Raw genomic sequence first — 16297 nt, forward strand, 5'->3', positions numbered from 1 at the left:
ACCTTAACGAGGTAGCGGGCGCGCGCGCCCCGGAAGCGGAAGCGAGCCGGGGCCCGCGGGGTGAGGACGAGTGGTGACGTTTCCCTGGTCGGCGGGTAGCGGCGGCCAGCGGCGGCCGGTGGTGTCTCGCGGTTGTCAGCGGCGGCTGCAGAGCGCTGGGCGGCCTCGCCGCGGCGGGCTGGGCTGGGCTCCGCCCGCGGGCCCCGCGCCGCGCTCCCGGTGAGTGCTCGGGTTGCCGCTGTGACTGGCGCGAAGCGGGACCGCGACCGGTGGCGGTTTCTCGGGGCGAGGCGGGGGCACTCGGCCCAGCCGCGGCGGTGCTGCGGCGGGGAGGGCGGGCATCTGGGTCCTGTCGGCCGCAGGGAACGGACGGTGGGTCTGTCCTCCGGCAGCCCGGGTGTGGGGCGGCGGCCGGGCCGGGCAGGGGCCTCCGGTTTGCCGAAGCACTGCTTGGCTGCGCTGCCCTGGCTCCGAGGGAGCGGAGTTCTGGGCCTCCTGAGCGAGCCCCGGCTGTCTGCCTCACCGGGACAGGACTCGCCCAGCCCGGTGCTTGGCCGTTGGCTGTGGCCAGCCCTGGATGCGCAGGAGGAAAGGCAGGGGCTGGGCACGTATCTAAGGCTGCAGCTGCACCGTTTTCTTTTCCTTTTCTGTGAAAACGAGGGCGTCAGGCCATAAGCGAGATAGCCAGTCTGTACTGCGGCCCGGGGGATGCCTTCCTGTCCCTCTGTCAGGTAACTTTAGAAGGTGGAAACTAGTAAGTTGGGGTTAAGTGTCGCTGCAGTAGCTCAAGCTATTTCCACCTGTGAATCAGCCTTTTTTTTTTTTGTTATAGTATTAGACTTTTAGTGGGTCTGAACCCATGTGCATATATACTTAGCATAACTTTATTGTACGGACTTTAAGTAAGTATCTCTTTTGCTTATTATCTTTTAAACAGATGTTATCTTTTAAAACAGTAGTTCTCTGTTAAAGCTGTTATCTTTTAAAAATTCTGCGCACTAAAGAGTACTGCTAGTTTAGCTGAAAAATTTTGGTTAGAGGTTTATGCTAGATGGATAGGCAGTCTGTCTCTTCACAGTTGTTTCAGTGCTGTTTTGCTGTGGCTTAATAAAAACCCCACTGTTTCTGCTGCTCCTTTATTCCTGAAATGCCTGCTTTTCAGCAGCAAGTGAAGAGGTCTTGGGACTCTGTGCAGTAAAACAATGATGTGGGAGCTCAGTGCGGAGGTGCCCAGGCTGCTTCTGCTGAAGGCAGCTCAGACTGTGTAGAGCTCATGGCCTTACTCAGCATGAAGCCTGCTTGATACAGCCTGGCTTGTTTACTGTGGGGCCCTGCCAGATATAAACCTGTTCAGTGCATTTGTGGAGTGCTGCATCAAAGCTAAAAAGCTCTTCCAGAACTACAGATGCTCTGAATGCAGCATATATGCATTCTACAGTGCAGTCACTGCTAATGCCCTTCTGGCTACCTGCCAACCCAAGTTGGCTACCTGCTAAGACAGATTATGTGTCTTTTTGTCTGTAGTGCAGCTCACAACTTGGATGGACTGTACATGAAAAGTTATCTTAATTTCTGTACTTGGCATCCCTTAGTAATTCTGATGGCTTATAAATCCTTACTGTGCTAGAGAAAGCAGTTGATATTAAAATGCTTAAACTCATCCCCTTAGCATAGTATTTGCATTATTGTAAGGCTGTTGGAAGAAGCTTTTGGAGTTCTGCAGTGGAAACAGTCATTTATTAGGACATAATTAACTTTTTGTATTTGGAGATCCATAGAACTCTGGAAACTAATTTTAAATATTGTGTTCACCTGGCTGCTGCATGTTGGTCATCCTATCAAATTTTAGCTCTTATATCCAGGTGTTCTACTTAAGTTTTGTCCATGGCTGCAGTTTTAGCAGCTCAAAGCTTACTGAGATGCAATGCTATTTTTAAAGGTATTTTTTTGCATTATTGTGATTTTCATGGGAAATGAGCTTGAAAAACATTTTGAACATCTGTTTTGCTGACACCCTTTGGTAGATCATATTGATGATAATGCTTTTTCAGAATTATTCTGCAAGAATGTGACTTGTGTGACTCGTAAGGAAACCTTAGAGTTTTCCCATTTCAGATGTCATGTAGAAGTCCTCTTCCAGCAAAGTAAGATGGACATCCATGTCTTTTAGTGTACTGATCTGTAAATATTTTATAGGCAGAGTTCCTTAGGAAGCATAGACCAATTTTTTTATGAAATATCGAGATGCACAGCAATGTATGTCACTTTGAAATTGCCTGTACGTACAATGTACATTAAAATGTGGAAATATATTTATTTGCATCATTTGCTACACCTGAGGCCTGTACTTAGACTGAATTTATTTATCCTACATCTTCTGAGACTTCTGGAGACTGTATTCTGCATTGTGGTCTCAGTATTGGAGGGATTGGACTGGCAGTTGTTTTTTGTTTGTGTGTTTTAACCTGCCAACTTCATGAAAATATTAACTCTCAATTAGGCAAAGCAGTCAGGAGGTTGTCTTACATGGGTGACTTGTTTTATCTACTTTGGAATATATTTTTGTACTTACTTACAAACACATTGTAAGCCTTGCTTTTGGGGGCCTGTGCAGCTAGTAAATCTCAATGTGTATATAATGAGCTTCTTTCTGTCTTACCTAGGTTGGAGCCCTCTCTCTTAAATAAAACAAGAGTGTAGCTAACGATGTGTTCTTAATTTTACTAAATGGACCAGCCTTTCTTGTCTGTTTTCTTCTTCACTCCTTTGAGAGGGGAGGAAGTCCCAAAAATCTTGAAAACTCTCAGCTACTCTGATTACGGAGGCTCTCATTATTGGGAAGTTTGCTTTCAGTTCTGAAAGGAGGAACTCAAGTGTGAGATTCTGAATTCAGTTATCAGTAAGGGAGTAGTTCCAGTTGGGTGTGAGAAAACACCTGTGAAATTGGAAGATAAACAAAAAGTATCTGAACTGCTCCATTTCAGCAGTAACTATGGTGTTGCAACTTTTTTGCTCTTTATACAAATTTTGGTTTGCCTCTTTTCAGAATTTTAGATTGCTGTTTCTGCCATGTGTTCTCCTGCATATCTTGCCACCTTGTATAGGATGTGGAGTGGTTTAGCGTGTTGACTAGACTGTGTGTACCCTTCAGAAATTAACTTTTTATGGTTTCCTAACTATAAGTTGTGGTATGCTTTGGGTTTATATGCAAGATTTGTGTCTGTAGTGAACAAAAATAGTCTGTTTTTCCAATAAAGTCGTTAAAAAATACAACTTGAATTTTGCTTATTAAAATGCAAATATGTTTGTAGGGTTACTGAAATGGGCAATTCAGTTTGATTTAGTGTAAGGTAGATAAAATAGAACCAATAAATAATGTTGAATTTTGCTAGCAAAATGTATTGCTTCTGATCATACTGTCTTTGCAGGATGCAGAGCTTCTAGGCTATTCTGCTTGATTTTATTCTGTCATGTAGCATATTGCTGATAAGAAGATAAAAAGCAGTTAGCATTCTTTCTGGAAGTCTGTCTGGAATGTTTTTTCATGGTGAATTCAATGCACAAATATTCCAGACAGTGAAATGCTTCCTAATTGCAGTGTGGTATCTCTATTTTTAAGTAGGCCATCAGGATAGCCTAAAATTAACTTCAGGCCAACATTTCCTAAAAATAACTCTAAAAACCTAAAACTTATGCACTTTCTGGAATGCAAAGCAGGTTTCTTAACCCAAAAGATACAGAAATAATTAATTTGCAAAGGCATAGTTTCAACTAGTTTTAAATTTAATTTTAAATTGTTTTCCAGATTCTTCTGAGTTGTACTTGAAGCCGCCAAAATGGTTCTAGCAGATCTTGGAAGAAAAATAACTTCAGCATTACGCTCACTGAGCAATGCCACGATTATCAATGAAGAGGTACGTAATATGCATGTGATGGCACTAACATTTGGAAAGCAAAGTTCTGAGAAAAATTCTCGAAGGCTGATAAGAAACTTGAAGTAGGTTGATGTTGTCCAAAGGCTCTTTTCTTCCTTCAAGTAAAATTTCTAGCTAGAGGTTTTAACCCCCGATAGTACTGCCAAAACTTAGAACCAGATTTAGACATGTATAATCACCTTAGGCATAGTGGGTCCCATGGTCAAAGGGTCCTTGAGCCTGGTGGCTGTACTTACGGAGATCAGTGTTCTGAGGAGGTGACACTGGAGGAGGCAACATGTGCCTAAGTTTGGGTGGAAGGTAGGCTGTGAGACTACGTAGAGTGCTCTGATTTATGTGTGTGCGCGCAGCTAGACTATGGAGATGTGTACTAGGCTGCTAGAAGCTGAAGTGTGGAAGAACAAATAGCTTTCAGTGTAAACTTTGCTGTCTGAAATGTGAGGATTATGTTATGTTTGCTGCCTTTATATTCAAGCCAATACAGTGTGTGGTTCTGGAAGCTGTTTGAATTGGTGTAGTCTGTATTTTTTTTAACTAAGAGTTTGAACTCATAAATAAGTGTTTTCTGTTATATGGCTGAAAAGCAAGATGGAAAACTAACTGATGTGATGGTTTAGAAGTGTCTCTGAGTAAATAAGTTGCTAGAAACTCTTTTCAGGTAGGCAGACAGGTGGCTTAAAGTAACTAAAAAGTAGGCTTATCAAGGGTTGTAGGATAACAACAGGTAGGAGGTTGTGCGTAGCGGAAAGGTTTTAACAAATCTTCAGCTGGGAGACAACAAATCCTTAACTGAATCAAATATAGCTCAATTAATTTTTTTCAGCAGTAGAAACTTTTCTCCTGCAAGAGCTCAGGCTATGCAAATGAGGCCACTTATGCAGGTGTTACTTTCAAAAAATCTTTTTGTTCAAGACTTTTCACTTAGAAGTCTTAGAACTACTAAACTGGGTTCCTAACTGAGGCACCTGTTTGCCTAAAAGGCATACCCCAGAGCAGCAGTCCAGTTTCTGCTGAGAATGCAGATAGCAGTGTGTCCATCTTGCATTTAAGGAATACTTTTATTTACGGGGGTTGTGTTGTGTTAAGAGATTAGTTTGTGGCTTTCTGTTACAGCTGTCTCTAAGGAGTACCCATAGGGAAGTTCAGGAAGTCTTGCTACCATACGAGCTGCTGTTGTCCTTAATGCAATAGAAAGTGTTCTGTGTTACTTTGTTATAGTGTGCATATTACAAATTGAGGACCCTTCTTTTCCAGTATTACCCTTTCAAATTTAAATTGCATTTACACAGGAACAAATGCATAGACTTTTTTTTGTGGCAGTCAGTATAATGATAGGACTGCGTGCATTTAATTTGTAAAAGCCTTGATTATATCATAAATACACTTTCACGTTCTTATTTTGAACTAATACTGGCCTAGTCAATACTGTGTATTATAAAACCATTTTTCTTTTATTCTCCAAAGGTTTTAAATGCTATGTTAAAAGAAGTATGTACAGCATTACTGGAAGCTGATGTTAATATTAAACTTGTGAAGCAACTCAGAGAAAATGTCAAGTAAGTGAAATAATCAAAATACATTTAACTTCCAATGTTTGTAAAAGTTGTAATTTGAGGTTACAGAAGAATAACTTCTGACTTTATATGGTTTTCTTAGACACCGCCAGTTTACCTTTAACAGGAAAATACACTTTGAACTAAATGTCTAGCCAGTTCCATCAAAAGAATCTTCGTCAAGTTTAGCCAGTTATTGCTGTTACAGTCTTGTTTCAAAAAACTGTTGCTGTCATCAGTTGAGTGGTATAATAAACAAGTTTTGTTACTTTCTAGACACCTCATCTTCACATGTTCTGTGCTGGATATAAATAGATCTGTGTATATGACCAGTACTGTTACTTTGGCTATTTTCAGATGTGTAATTCAAGTAGATGCAAGTCTGAAAGATGCAAGTATTTTAGAAACCTGTTTTTGTCTTGCATACAGAAGTAATATCTCCAGTGCATGTCTCTTCTCAAATATGGCCTATCTGAACACTCAAGGCAAATCAGAGTGCTGTTCCAGTTGCAAAGACTTCATTTATTACTAGGTTAAAGTGATGCTTTAAGTTATGCTAGTATTTCATGGTTTTCCTAAAATCAGGTCTGCAATTGATCTTGAAGAAATGGCATCTGGCCTTAACAAAAGAAAAATGATTCAGCATGCTGTCTTTAAGGAACTTGTTAAGGTAGGACTTCAAAATTCTGTATTATGTCACTTTTCTTGTACAGCCTGGGCTGTGGAAGCAGTACAGTAGCAAGCCAAGCTTTAAGGTTATTGTGTGGTACCTGCAGTGCTGTTTTCCGTTGTAAGGCTTCTTACTGTTGCAAACAGTTGTATTCTTCTGATTGAAACTAGTTCCTGGGCATCTCTCAGACTAACTTAAACTTAAGCTTCAAGTTCAGCTGTTCTTACTCTTCAATTGAAATTTAAAGACAAAATAATGGTAAAGTACTATTAGCTTCTGGACTGTCTCTGGTTGTCCCAGAAACACACCTTTGCTACCCGAATGAAGATTTGTTCAAACTGCTTATAAGCCTTTGAAAAAGCGTTAAGTAACAGCCCAGCAGTTCATAGCAACATTTCTCTTTAATCTGCCTGCTTGGTCAAATCAGCACCTGGGTATCAGTATTCTGTCCTCTTTCCAGTTAACAGCATAGTCTTTTGTTCTTCTGTAGTCTGTGTCCACCTATATGATGGCTCTCTCGAATGTATGTACCTTCTCATTCGAGAAGTGAGGCAGTGATCTTAAAAAGTCTTCTGTACTGTAGGATTCTCACCAGAAGAGGTCCATCTTGAGCAGCGATGGTGGGGTGGAGGTCATGTTTCTGTGTTGGCTGTTATACTTGTGTCATATATACAGGCCACCCTGACTTTGGTGCTTTGTGTTAGAAAGAAATTAACACTGTTACTGTTACAGAATTATTATGCATAACACTATATACTATAGATATCTTGCATGGGCTGTTGCTGTTCACTGTAAATCAGCAAGCATCTAAGCCAAAGTAAGACTAGAATATGCAAAAATTGGTTTGCGCCATTGAATATAAAACCAGGCACCTAGCATGACTGTGACGCTGGCTGTTCTGTCCTTCTGAAATTCAGTTCTGCAACATATATTATACTCTGTTCTTTAGCTTGTAGATCCTGGAGTCAAAGCGTGGACACCTACCAAAGGAAAACAGAATATTATAATGTTTGTTGGTTTGCAAGGAAGTGGTAAAACAACGACCTGTTCAAAGGTAACTTGCACTGAATCTGTTTGCATGGGTTTGTTTTTTTTTTTCTTTGGGGGAGGTGGTGGTCATTGGACTCCTTTGGTAGGATTTGCTTGTGATCTGTGCTGTTTCTATTAGTAGGAAAGTACTAATTGATTACAATGTAGAGATATTTTTGCAGAGGGGTTTCTGAGATGAGGTGAATGTCCAAAGTAATATTCTTTTGGGGTAGTTTATGGCTTGTAGGACTTCCTTCAAGATTTTTTTTAAACTAAACTCTTGATGAAACAATACTGTATATGGATAAGAAAGATTCTGTTCTTCGCTTTCTGGGTTTAAGACTAGTACTATGAGTGGAACCTATCTGGTTCCATTACCTGTTTAGGGGAACCAGTGGAAGTTGGCCTCTGTGTTAGATATCTCAGTTAAGTATGAGTTGGTGGTATGAAACCTCTTCCAGCCCCAAATTCATTGAGGAAATATGGATTTGTATTTTTAAGGCTAAAAAAGAACGCTCTGAATCAATGCTTAACCTGTTTATGATGGTTGTTGGGAGGAAAAATTATCCTGTGGAAAAAGACTGATGCATCTTAGTTGCTTTTTTCAATCATCTGCTTCTGAGATGCACACATAAGCTATACAGAATATATCACTGCTTTGGTTTCATAAGACTTTCCTAGTGCTTCTGTAGGCGAACTATATTTTGGAAGTTTGTCTTTGGTCAATCAAATGTTCTGTGAATGTACACTGTACCAGTGAAGCTGAGTGTTACAAGAAAGTAAGGATTCCATCCATCGCTTTAAAACGTGTCCTTGCAATGGAAATATCTCTGCTCCTCTGGAAGTACAGAAACAGAGAGCTGTACAAGTTGTAGCCATTATAGTACTTAATATTGAAGTACTTACGGCTTTGGGTAGTTTCTAAAAGCTAGTCCTATCTGCAGTATTAACAGTAAGTAGAATCCAGGAGTTAGTAAAATGGGAACTGGAATTATTTGTAGTCATTCCTAGCTCAGAAAACTGAAATCAGAAGCAGAGTCAAGCAGCTGTTTTCGTCTCACCATTAATAATTATTTGTATAACGTACTTCTCTAAATAACAGAGATGCTAACGTTTGATACTTGTACAGTGTTACTAAGAGGTCTCAGTTATAGGAAGGCTGGCTTGACTTCATGTCTTCTGTATGTACTTCAGTGACTTATAAGCTGTTATACAGTGTCGTGCTTTCTAGTGGGATTTTGGTGTAACTACTTGTTTTGGATTTCTTTTCACAGTTAGCATACTTCTATCAGAGGAAAGGTTGGAAGACATGTTTAATATGTGCAGACACGTACAGAGCAGGTAATACGGTCTTTAGTGATGTGGTTCTTTAATACTTATAGATTTTTTTTAAATAGTCCCTTGACCATACCTGTCTTACAGGTGCTTTTGACCAGTTAAAGCAGAACGCCACAAAAGCAAGAATTCCCTTTTATGGGAGGTAAGCATCTTTCAGAATCAGTTTGGAGAATGATTCAACTCCAACAATGTATTGTTCCTTATTGAACATCTCGCACTAAGCCCCATCCAGTGTTGCCCGATTACTTAGATTTTACTATAATATTTGCTCTGATCAGATGAAAATTCTGCTTAGTTCAGTACACTGTCTGCCAGTAGTAGCAGGTAGGGATAGTGTAAGAAGAGATCAGGTATCCGGGGATAATTCCCTAGAATGTTTTCTTTGTGTGTAGCAGTTTATAGGCCTTTACCAGACACATTCAGATTTTCAGGAAGTATCTTTACAGATCAAAGGATATGATTTTTGGACCCTTAATTATTATTATCAAGTAAGGGCAGCAGTGGACCTAAAAGAGCTTTTATAAAGCAGTAAATAACTTCCCCTAAGCTTCGCTGGAGGTGTATTGTGTAGATGCTCAGTTACATCTTATTTCAGAGAAGGGCTAGTAGACCTTAGTGCAATCTTCAGCAGGTGAGACAGACAGTCCTCTGTGCTTCAGTTCACTGAATAGTAAGGGCAAATGGCTTAGGAAGGCATATTTTTAATCAATTTTTGCTTGACCTAAGAGGAAGTCCCTCTTGAAAGCCAGATAGATTTACAGTTAACAAGTTTACAGTCAAGTGATGAAAGTTTGAATTAGTTTCTTTGGGAACAAAGAATTGCATATATATATAGGTGTTTCTCTTTGTGATCAGCTATACAGAAATGGATCCTGTAATTATTGCCTCAGAAGGTGTTGAGAAATTTAAGAATGAAAACTTTGAAATAATCATTGTTGATACAAGTGGACGTCACAAACAGGAAGACTCTTTGTTTGAAGAGATGTTACAAGTTGCTAATGCCATAGTGAGTAGTTTCAAGAAATACAATAACTTCTGTTATAGTAATTTGACTACAGTTCATTTATGTTTATCTCCTAAGGTTCTGTGTGGATTTTGCTCCTCTGGAATGCATCAATGCTATAACTCCTAGATTATATTAGACGTTACAAACGGATATGAATAAACAAGGGCTGGATGATCACTGCTTGATAGTTTTGTGTCAGTTTTAATTCTTGTATTTGTAATTCAAGGATGCTTGCACATAACTAGGCTACCATTCCTGCTTTAACTTTTCCTTTTCAGGATCTTTGCATTGAGAAACTAGATAAAAGAACCAGTCTGATCTGGTTTCCTGTAGCTATGCGTACTAAATTTTCTGTGATTGTCACGAATAATTGCCCTGAAACAGAGAAGATGATTGGATAACTTTCAACAGTTTTGATATGTAAATGAAGCTGGTGTTTCTTGTATGGGTTTAAAAAGTATGGCTATTTGTTTGATTCTGTGGTCTTGCGTGACAATATGACACTTCCCACGCAACTCCTGCTAATGGCTAACTTGTTTTCAGAGGAATGGGTGTCTTAAATCCCTTAATGTAAAACCAAGTGGAAGATGTTAGCCATTAATTGCTTGTAGATACTAATAAGCTTATTGGCTCAGATACTGGCTAAAATCACTCAAACCAAGTAATACTGTAAACCTATTAAATTTTAATATTCTGTGTTGTAGATAAGTCTTTCACATAGTAATACAGCATCAGAGTTTTTTCAAATGGTCTTCAGACAATACTGTTCATAGTTGGCCTTTTGTTTTAAACTGTACAGCCCTTACATACTGTTATTGCAGTAAGTTCTGCTACTGAACATAATACACGAACACTGTTTAAGAAGGCAAGAAATTATTTTGTGTATCTCTCATTTCTCCTAGCAACCAGATAACATTGTTTATGTGATGGATGCGTCCATTGGCCAAGCTTGTGAAGCTCAAGCTAAAGCTTTCAAAGATAAAGTAGATGTAGCTTCTGTTATTGTTACTAAGCTTGATGGACATGCAAAAGGAGGTGGAGCTCTTAGTGCGTAAGTATTATGATGTAATAGTGTCCAATATCTGGCCATCCATGGACAACCATGAAATGTTAGTGCCTCACAGAAACCTGTCCTGTGAAAGTATCACTGTCACACTGCACAGAATCTGAGATTTAAGTCAGTAACAGTTACGCTCTTACCCCGCTTCTGGTGGATAGGATCACCCATTGATATTTAATGTCAGTCAGAGTCAGATATTATGATGTACTTCCAATACAGTAGTGTGTATTGTCACGTGTCAGACTTCTGTCTTCTGAAAACAGCATCAAGCAATTATATTTATTGCATCTTGCATATCAGGAGTTTTTACCAAAAATATAAATTTGGACTTAATAGATATGGCTTACCTGAAAAGTTTTGCTTCTCATTTAATGCCCAAGATTTTTTTCCAAAAGGGAAAAAACTCTAGCTAGTCATATCTAATGGCATTAAAACTGCAATGCAAATCAAACTTCTGGATTGCTGGTGTCCAGCAATTTGGTAAAAAATTAGTCTGCAGTCATACTTTCCCGAATTCCGTTCTTGTTGGACTTCCCGTCTGCTGTATCTTGACAGACTCTATTGACTAGAAAATGTTACATTTTGTCTTCAGCCTTGTATGATGGCATGTCAGACTAATCTCCAGGTGCGTTTCAATGATATAGCTTGTATGAAGCTGAGATGATTTGTCAAAACAAAGTTAACTGACACCAACTTACTAAATCACTGCCTGACTCTGACCTTAAGTGTTAGAGTTCTTAAACTGCCATATGTATTTTGCTGTTACAGCATAGTGATGGAAAACTAAACTTGGGAGCAAAATGAAAATACTGAAAGCTTGTTTCAGTTGTCATGCGCTTGTATGCGTTAAGTCTGCTGTGTTTGTTCTATACTTTCTGTAGATTGGAAGCTGAGTTCATCTAAAAGCTAGTGCCAATGATTGATTGGTGAAAAGGTTCTGATTTTTCTTCTATCTAAGCTTTTTTCTTGAAAATTGCTTTCTGTTGTAGGAGGTACCTTGAAGAAAAAGTAATCAATGCCTGCCTCATCTGACCTCCCAATATTAGGATAAAATGGAGATGATTTATTTTTCTTTCTTTCCTCTCAAGTTTCTTAAACTCAGCAATGAAAATAAGTAACTTCTATTTCTGTTGTTGATTTTTTTCAAAGCAGAGTTTGTATTTTACAAAGTACTAATTAGAGAAACATCTTGTCAGCTACTCCCAGCTACCTATCCTAAATGCTGGATGTTTTTGCATTAATAGTTCGAGGAGTAAGACAGATACTTCAGAGAGGATGCATTGTTTTGATGCCTAGCTGATTATGTTAATAGGTGGTACAAAAGATGGGTGGTTTTTGAGAGGCCGTTTCATAAAATATATTTTACTGCAGAGTTGCTGCCACAAAGAGTCCTATTATTTTTATTGGAACTGGCGAACACATAGATGACTTTGAACCCTTTAAAACACAGCCTTTCATCAGCAAACTTCTTGGTATGTACTACGTACAACTGTACTTAAAAGACACTTTGAATTGGATAATAGCATTAAAAAAATTACACTTTGACTTTCTAACTTCAGAGCTGGTGGGTTTTTTTTTTCCAGGTATGGGTGATATTGAAGGATTGATAGATAAAGTAAATGAGTTAAAGTTGGATGATAATGAAGCACTCATAGAAAAGCTCAAACATGGTAAGTTATTCCTGAGGCCTGAATAGCGGGTGTATTACCATGACCTAATCATGGCAGGTTCTCTCAGATGTAGGCCACTGAGCTAATGTGTGTTATGTGTAGAGACAAGTAACTTGTTTCATGCACATAGTGAAGAATGGTTATTCTTCCTCTAGTAAATGTGACAGGCAAGTAAATTGAGTTACGTTTTTCGAGTGATAAGTCTGTCAGACTGTAACTGTCTATAACTGCAGAATAACTAGCTTTACTCTTAAGCGTGTGCCATCTAAAATGGTTTAGCCATGTTAATAGTGGAGAATAGGTTTATTTATGTACTTATCTATGCAGTATAGTATTTACCTTGTAAATATAAAGAGTAATTGAGAAAGGACAGTATGACCAAAATGCTAGTGTGACTTTTGCTAATCTTTTTTGTTGTTGTTGTACTTCAGGTCAATTTACGTTAAGAGATATGTATGAACAATTCCAAAACATCATGAAAATGGGACCATTCAGTCAGATCTTGGTTAGTTATCCCAAAAATCATTTTATTTTACTAGATTTTCATTTATATTTGACAAAATTCTGCTGTAAACTTAAAACTCTTCATTGAAACTGGTGTTGAGTCTGTGCTTTGTTTTTCAAAAAGGTGAAATGATTTGCCTGCTGCAATACATAACTACTGACCTAAAACTTGCTGTCTGTATTTCTGGCTGCCTAATTGAAGTTAGCTTTGCTTATTCTGACACAGCTTTTGTTTTCCATTTTTAAAACAAGGGTATGATCCCTGGTTTTGGAACTGACTTCATGAGTAAAGGCAATGAACAGGAATCAATGGCAAGGCTAAAGAAGCTGATGACTATAATGGACAGTATGAATGACCAAGGTAAAACAAACTTCACCCACTATTTTTTTTCTCCATTGTTGAACAAGCTTATTTACAGAGATCTTTTTGGAAACAAGTTGGACATAAGGCAGCATCTACAGTGACAGAAAATGACGAGGAGCATTTATCACTCTTAGAAATGGCAAGGAGTACCTATGTGTCTCAAACTTTCTGAATGAGTCTAAATATTTAGAAAGATACCTTGACAATTGCCTGTTGCTGCTCTGTCTTGTGTAGAATAGGTGGGATTTTGAAGCATTCTATTAGAAATTAATATATTTTTATTTTTCATACTGTAACTGTGCTTCTTAAATTATTAATGCTATACTTGCAAATTAAAAAGCTACATTCATCTTTAATCTGTCATTGCTGTCTGTCTTCCTACCCACCCTCAAATTTACTTGGTGACATAGCCTGGTCTCTGGAATTCAAGGTGTGTTGTTTCTAATCCACCCATAACTCTTGCAGAAGTATGCTCTTACCCTTGTGCTAAACCCATTAATATGGCTTAAGACCAAATATGCTGAGAGCATAATTTATTCAGGCAATGACCTCTGTCATGGTGATTAACATATGAACATAACAGCTCTTTAGTACTATTCCCTAGAATATTAGATCTCAATTATTTATGTAAAATTCTGCATTGTCACTTCTAAAACTAGGTTTTTGTTCTCTGGCTCAAGACTAAATTCTCAACAATGATGAGAATAAGTTTGCTACCAGCTGTAACAGGTTTTCATGTCAGTAACTGAATGGATATGTCTTTCCCACACTGTAATTGCAGAACTTGACAGTACGGATGGTGCCAAAGTTTTCAGTAAGCAGCCAGGAAGAATCCAAAGAGTAGCAAGAGGTTCAGGTGTTTCTACCAGAGATGTTCAGGAGCTTTTGACCCAATACACTAAGTTTGCACAGATGGTGAAAAAGATGGGAGGCATCAAAGGGCTTTTCAAAGGTAAAAAAAAAACAAACCCAAAACATTTATTAACTTGGGGGGGGGGTGGTGTCACTTGATGTGTGAACACAGAGGAAATGTGAAAATGTCAATTAGGTGTTGGGAGAGGAGAAAATGAGTTGTAGCTCACTCTCTTTTTCATGATGTTTGAAAGCTCTTTTATGTAACTGGTAAGAGCTGCACTGTTCTTCATGACACTAATGTGTAACTTAGTGAAAACTACTGTATTTTTGGCTTTATCAATGTAGGCTTCATTACTACTACAATACTGACACTCCAGTCTGTTATGTGGGGTGCAGGGACTGTTGATCCTTAAAAGTATTTTAAAGTGGCTGATGTAGTAACTTTTGATCATGGACTCAAATGGATTTGAATCTAGAATTAGGAGGTAAAACTTTGATGTATTTTATTTTTAGTGCCATACGTTAATCCACTTTCTCACGATTGCTTCTTTCATTTTTTTTTTTCAGGTGGTGATATGTCAAAGAATGTAAACCCATCTCAGTTGGCCAAACTGAACCAACAGATGGCAAAGATGATGGATCCAAGAGTTCTTCATCATATGGGTACGTGTTGGCTTTTTACAGTTTCAAGAGAGGACTACCAATTATGGTGGAGCATTTGAAATATAGAAGGTGATATGAGAATGTGTGCATTATATATCAGTATTAAGTATTTCTAGGTTTTCTAACAAGAATCAGAAAGTTTAGTCCATATGTTATGAATGCTTTGCATTTAGCAGTGCCTAATCTAGTCTCTTCATTTGGATTCAGCTCTCAAAATGAGCAATTGGAGTGGTGTCTGAGGAAATAGTAAAGTGATGACTTGAAGCATGACTGTGGTACAGCAAATCTATTCCTAAACTTCCCTTCCCTTCCCTTCTCAGCTTTGCCTCAAATAGTTAAATTTGACAAGAGCAGCTCTAAATAAAGACTCCCATACAGGAACCTTACTAATGGATAATGGTCATTCCTTCAAGGTTTTTTCTTTTGTCTAAATCTTAATGCACAGGTCATCTTAAAACCTACTTTAAGCTTGGCGTTTTGCAGACCTTTCTGTAATTACTCACTCAGTTGTCCATTTTCGATAGCCATTTAAACCTGGCTTGACAGTCTTGGGCTTTTGCATTTGTATATTATTGAAATAGTGTGTGTGCTTCAGAGTTAATTAACACATCCATGTTCCCACTTATTTTCTGCAGGTGGCATGGCAGGATTGCAGTCAATGATGAGACAATTTCAACAAGGTGCTGCTGGGAATATGAAAGGCATGATGGGATTCAATAATATGTAAAGAAGCCTTAATAAAAATGGACTTGGTTGACTCTTCGTTGCAACTTCAGTGAAAGAATTTGCTTTCTTCCTTTTTACAGTGATGGGGGGAGTGGTCTTTTGAAATATTATTCAGGCTTCTCAGTTTCTACATCTAATTTCTGAAAACTATTTTTGCTTAAAGTAGTTCCTCTCCACTAATATGTGATGGCACAAAGAGTAATTCAATTTAATAAAACAAAATCATGATGTAAAATTTTAATATTTAGAGACACTTTTTAATTGTTTACATCAAATGGCAGCCATTATATTTGTAAACAACCCTGATCTTTGGTTATAGTAACATAAAATGTCACAAATATTCTGTAAAATAAAATTTAAGTGGTTATAAACAAGGGAATGGCCTGCTTCTTCAGTTCTTTCATAACTGTCCTTTATCAGTATGTAATAAGATGATTTCCTTAGTCATTAAAAACAAATCAAACTGTTGTAACTCAGTTTGGCATAGATACTATATGAATAATTCATATCCGAAATGTGCTGTTGCTGCTCAGGTGTTCCTCTTGGAGCATTTTTAGAAGGTGGATGTGCTGTGCTCAGGTTTGTACAAAACTTTGTTCTCCACAGTTTTACTGTTCTTTCCCTATACATAAAGAATGAAGTGACTAAAAACATGCAGGTATGCAGATATCAAGCTGTCTCATATACTGAAGATAATCTTCATACCAGGCTGCCAATTAAGCAGTTCTTTTGTTATGGAGATAATTTCTAACACGTACTAGATGGAATTCTGTGCTGGTACTGAACTTAAAACAGACACAGATAACTGTATCTGACAGAGCACATTGCCCCAACTTGGCTACAATCTGATCCGAATTTCCTATAGCATTTCTTCTTTTAATATTTCAATTTACTGCATTGGTCTCAAAAGGGTGGAATCTACAG

The 16297-nt window shown here is 38.4% G+C and overlaps 1 protein-coding gene across 2 annotated transcripts; it reads left to right on the forward strand.

The window, feature by feature from the left end:
• Positions 1-17: 17 nt before the first annotated feature.
• On the forward strand, positions 18-15746 carry SRP54 (signal recognition particle 54). Of its 2 annotated transcripts, XM_050896909.1 has the most exons (16): positions 18-219; positions 3806-3914; positions 5400-5491; positions 6074-6158; positions 7108-7212; positions 8462-8528; positions 8610-8667; positions 9381-9531; positions 10434-10582; positions 11963-12063; positions 12175-12261; positions 12693-12766; positions 13018-13126; positions 13911-14081; positions 14552-14647; positions 15283-15746. In XM_050896909.1, exons 2-16 carry the CDS (start codon positions 3837-3839, stop codon positions 15372-15374), a joined length of 1515 nt encoding a protein of 504 aa, XP_050752866.1. In that variant the 5' UTR covers positions 18-219; positions 3806-3836; the 3' UTR covers positions 15375-15746. The 2 variants fall into 2 exon arrangements, with proteins under 2 accessions (XP_050752866.1, XP_050752867.1); XM_050896910.1 differs by lacking the exons at positions 18-219; positions 5400-5491 and having other exon boundaries at positions 3821-3914.
• Positions 15747-16297: the final 551 nt, after the last annotated feature.

Source organism: Gymnogyps californianus, chromosome 5 (genome assembly GCF_018139145.2).
Source record: "Gymnogyps californianus isolate 813 chromosome 5, ASM1813914v2, whole genome shotgun sequence".
In the NCBI taxonomy this organism is placed as follows: domain Eukaryota; kingdom Metazoa; phylum Chordata; class Aves; order Accipitriformes; family Cathartidae; genus Gymnogyps; species Gymnogyps californianus.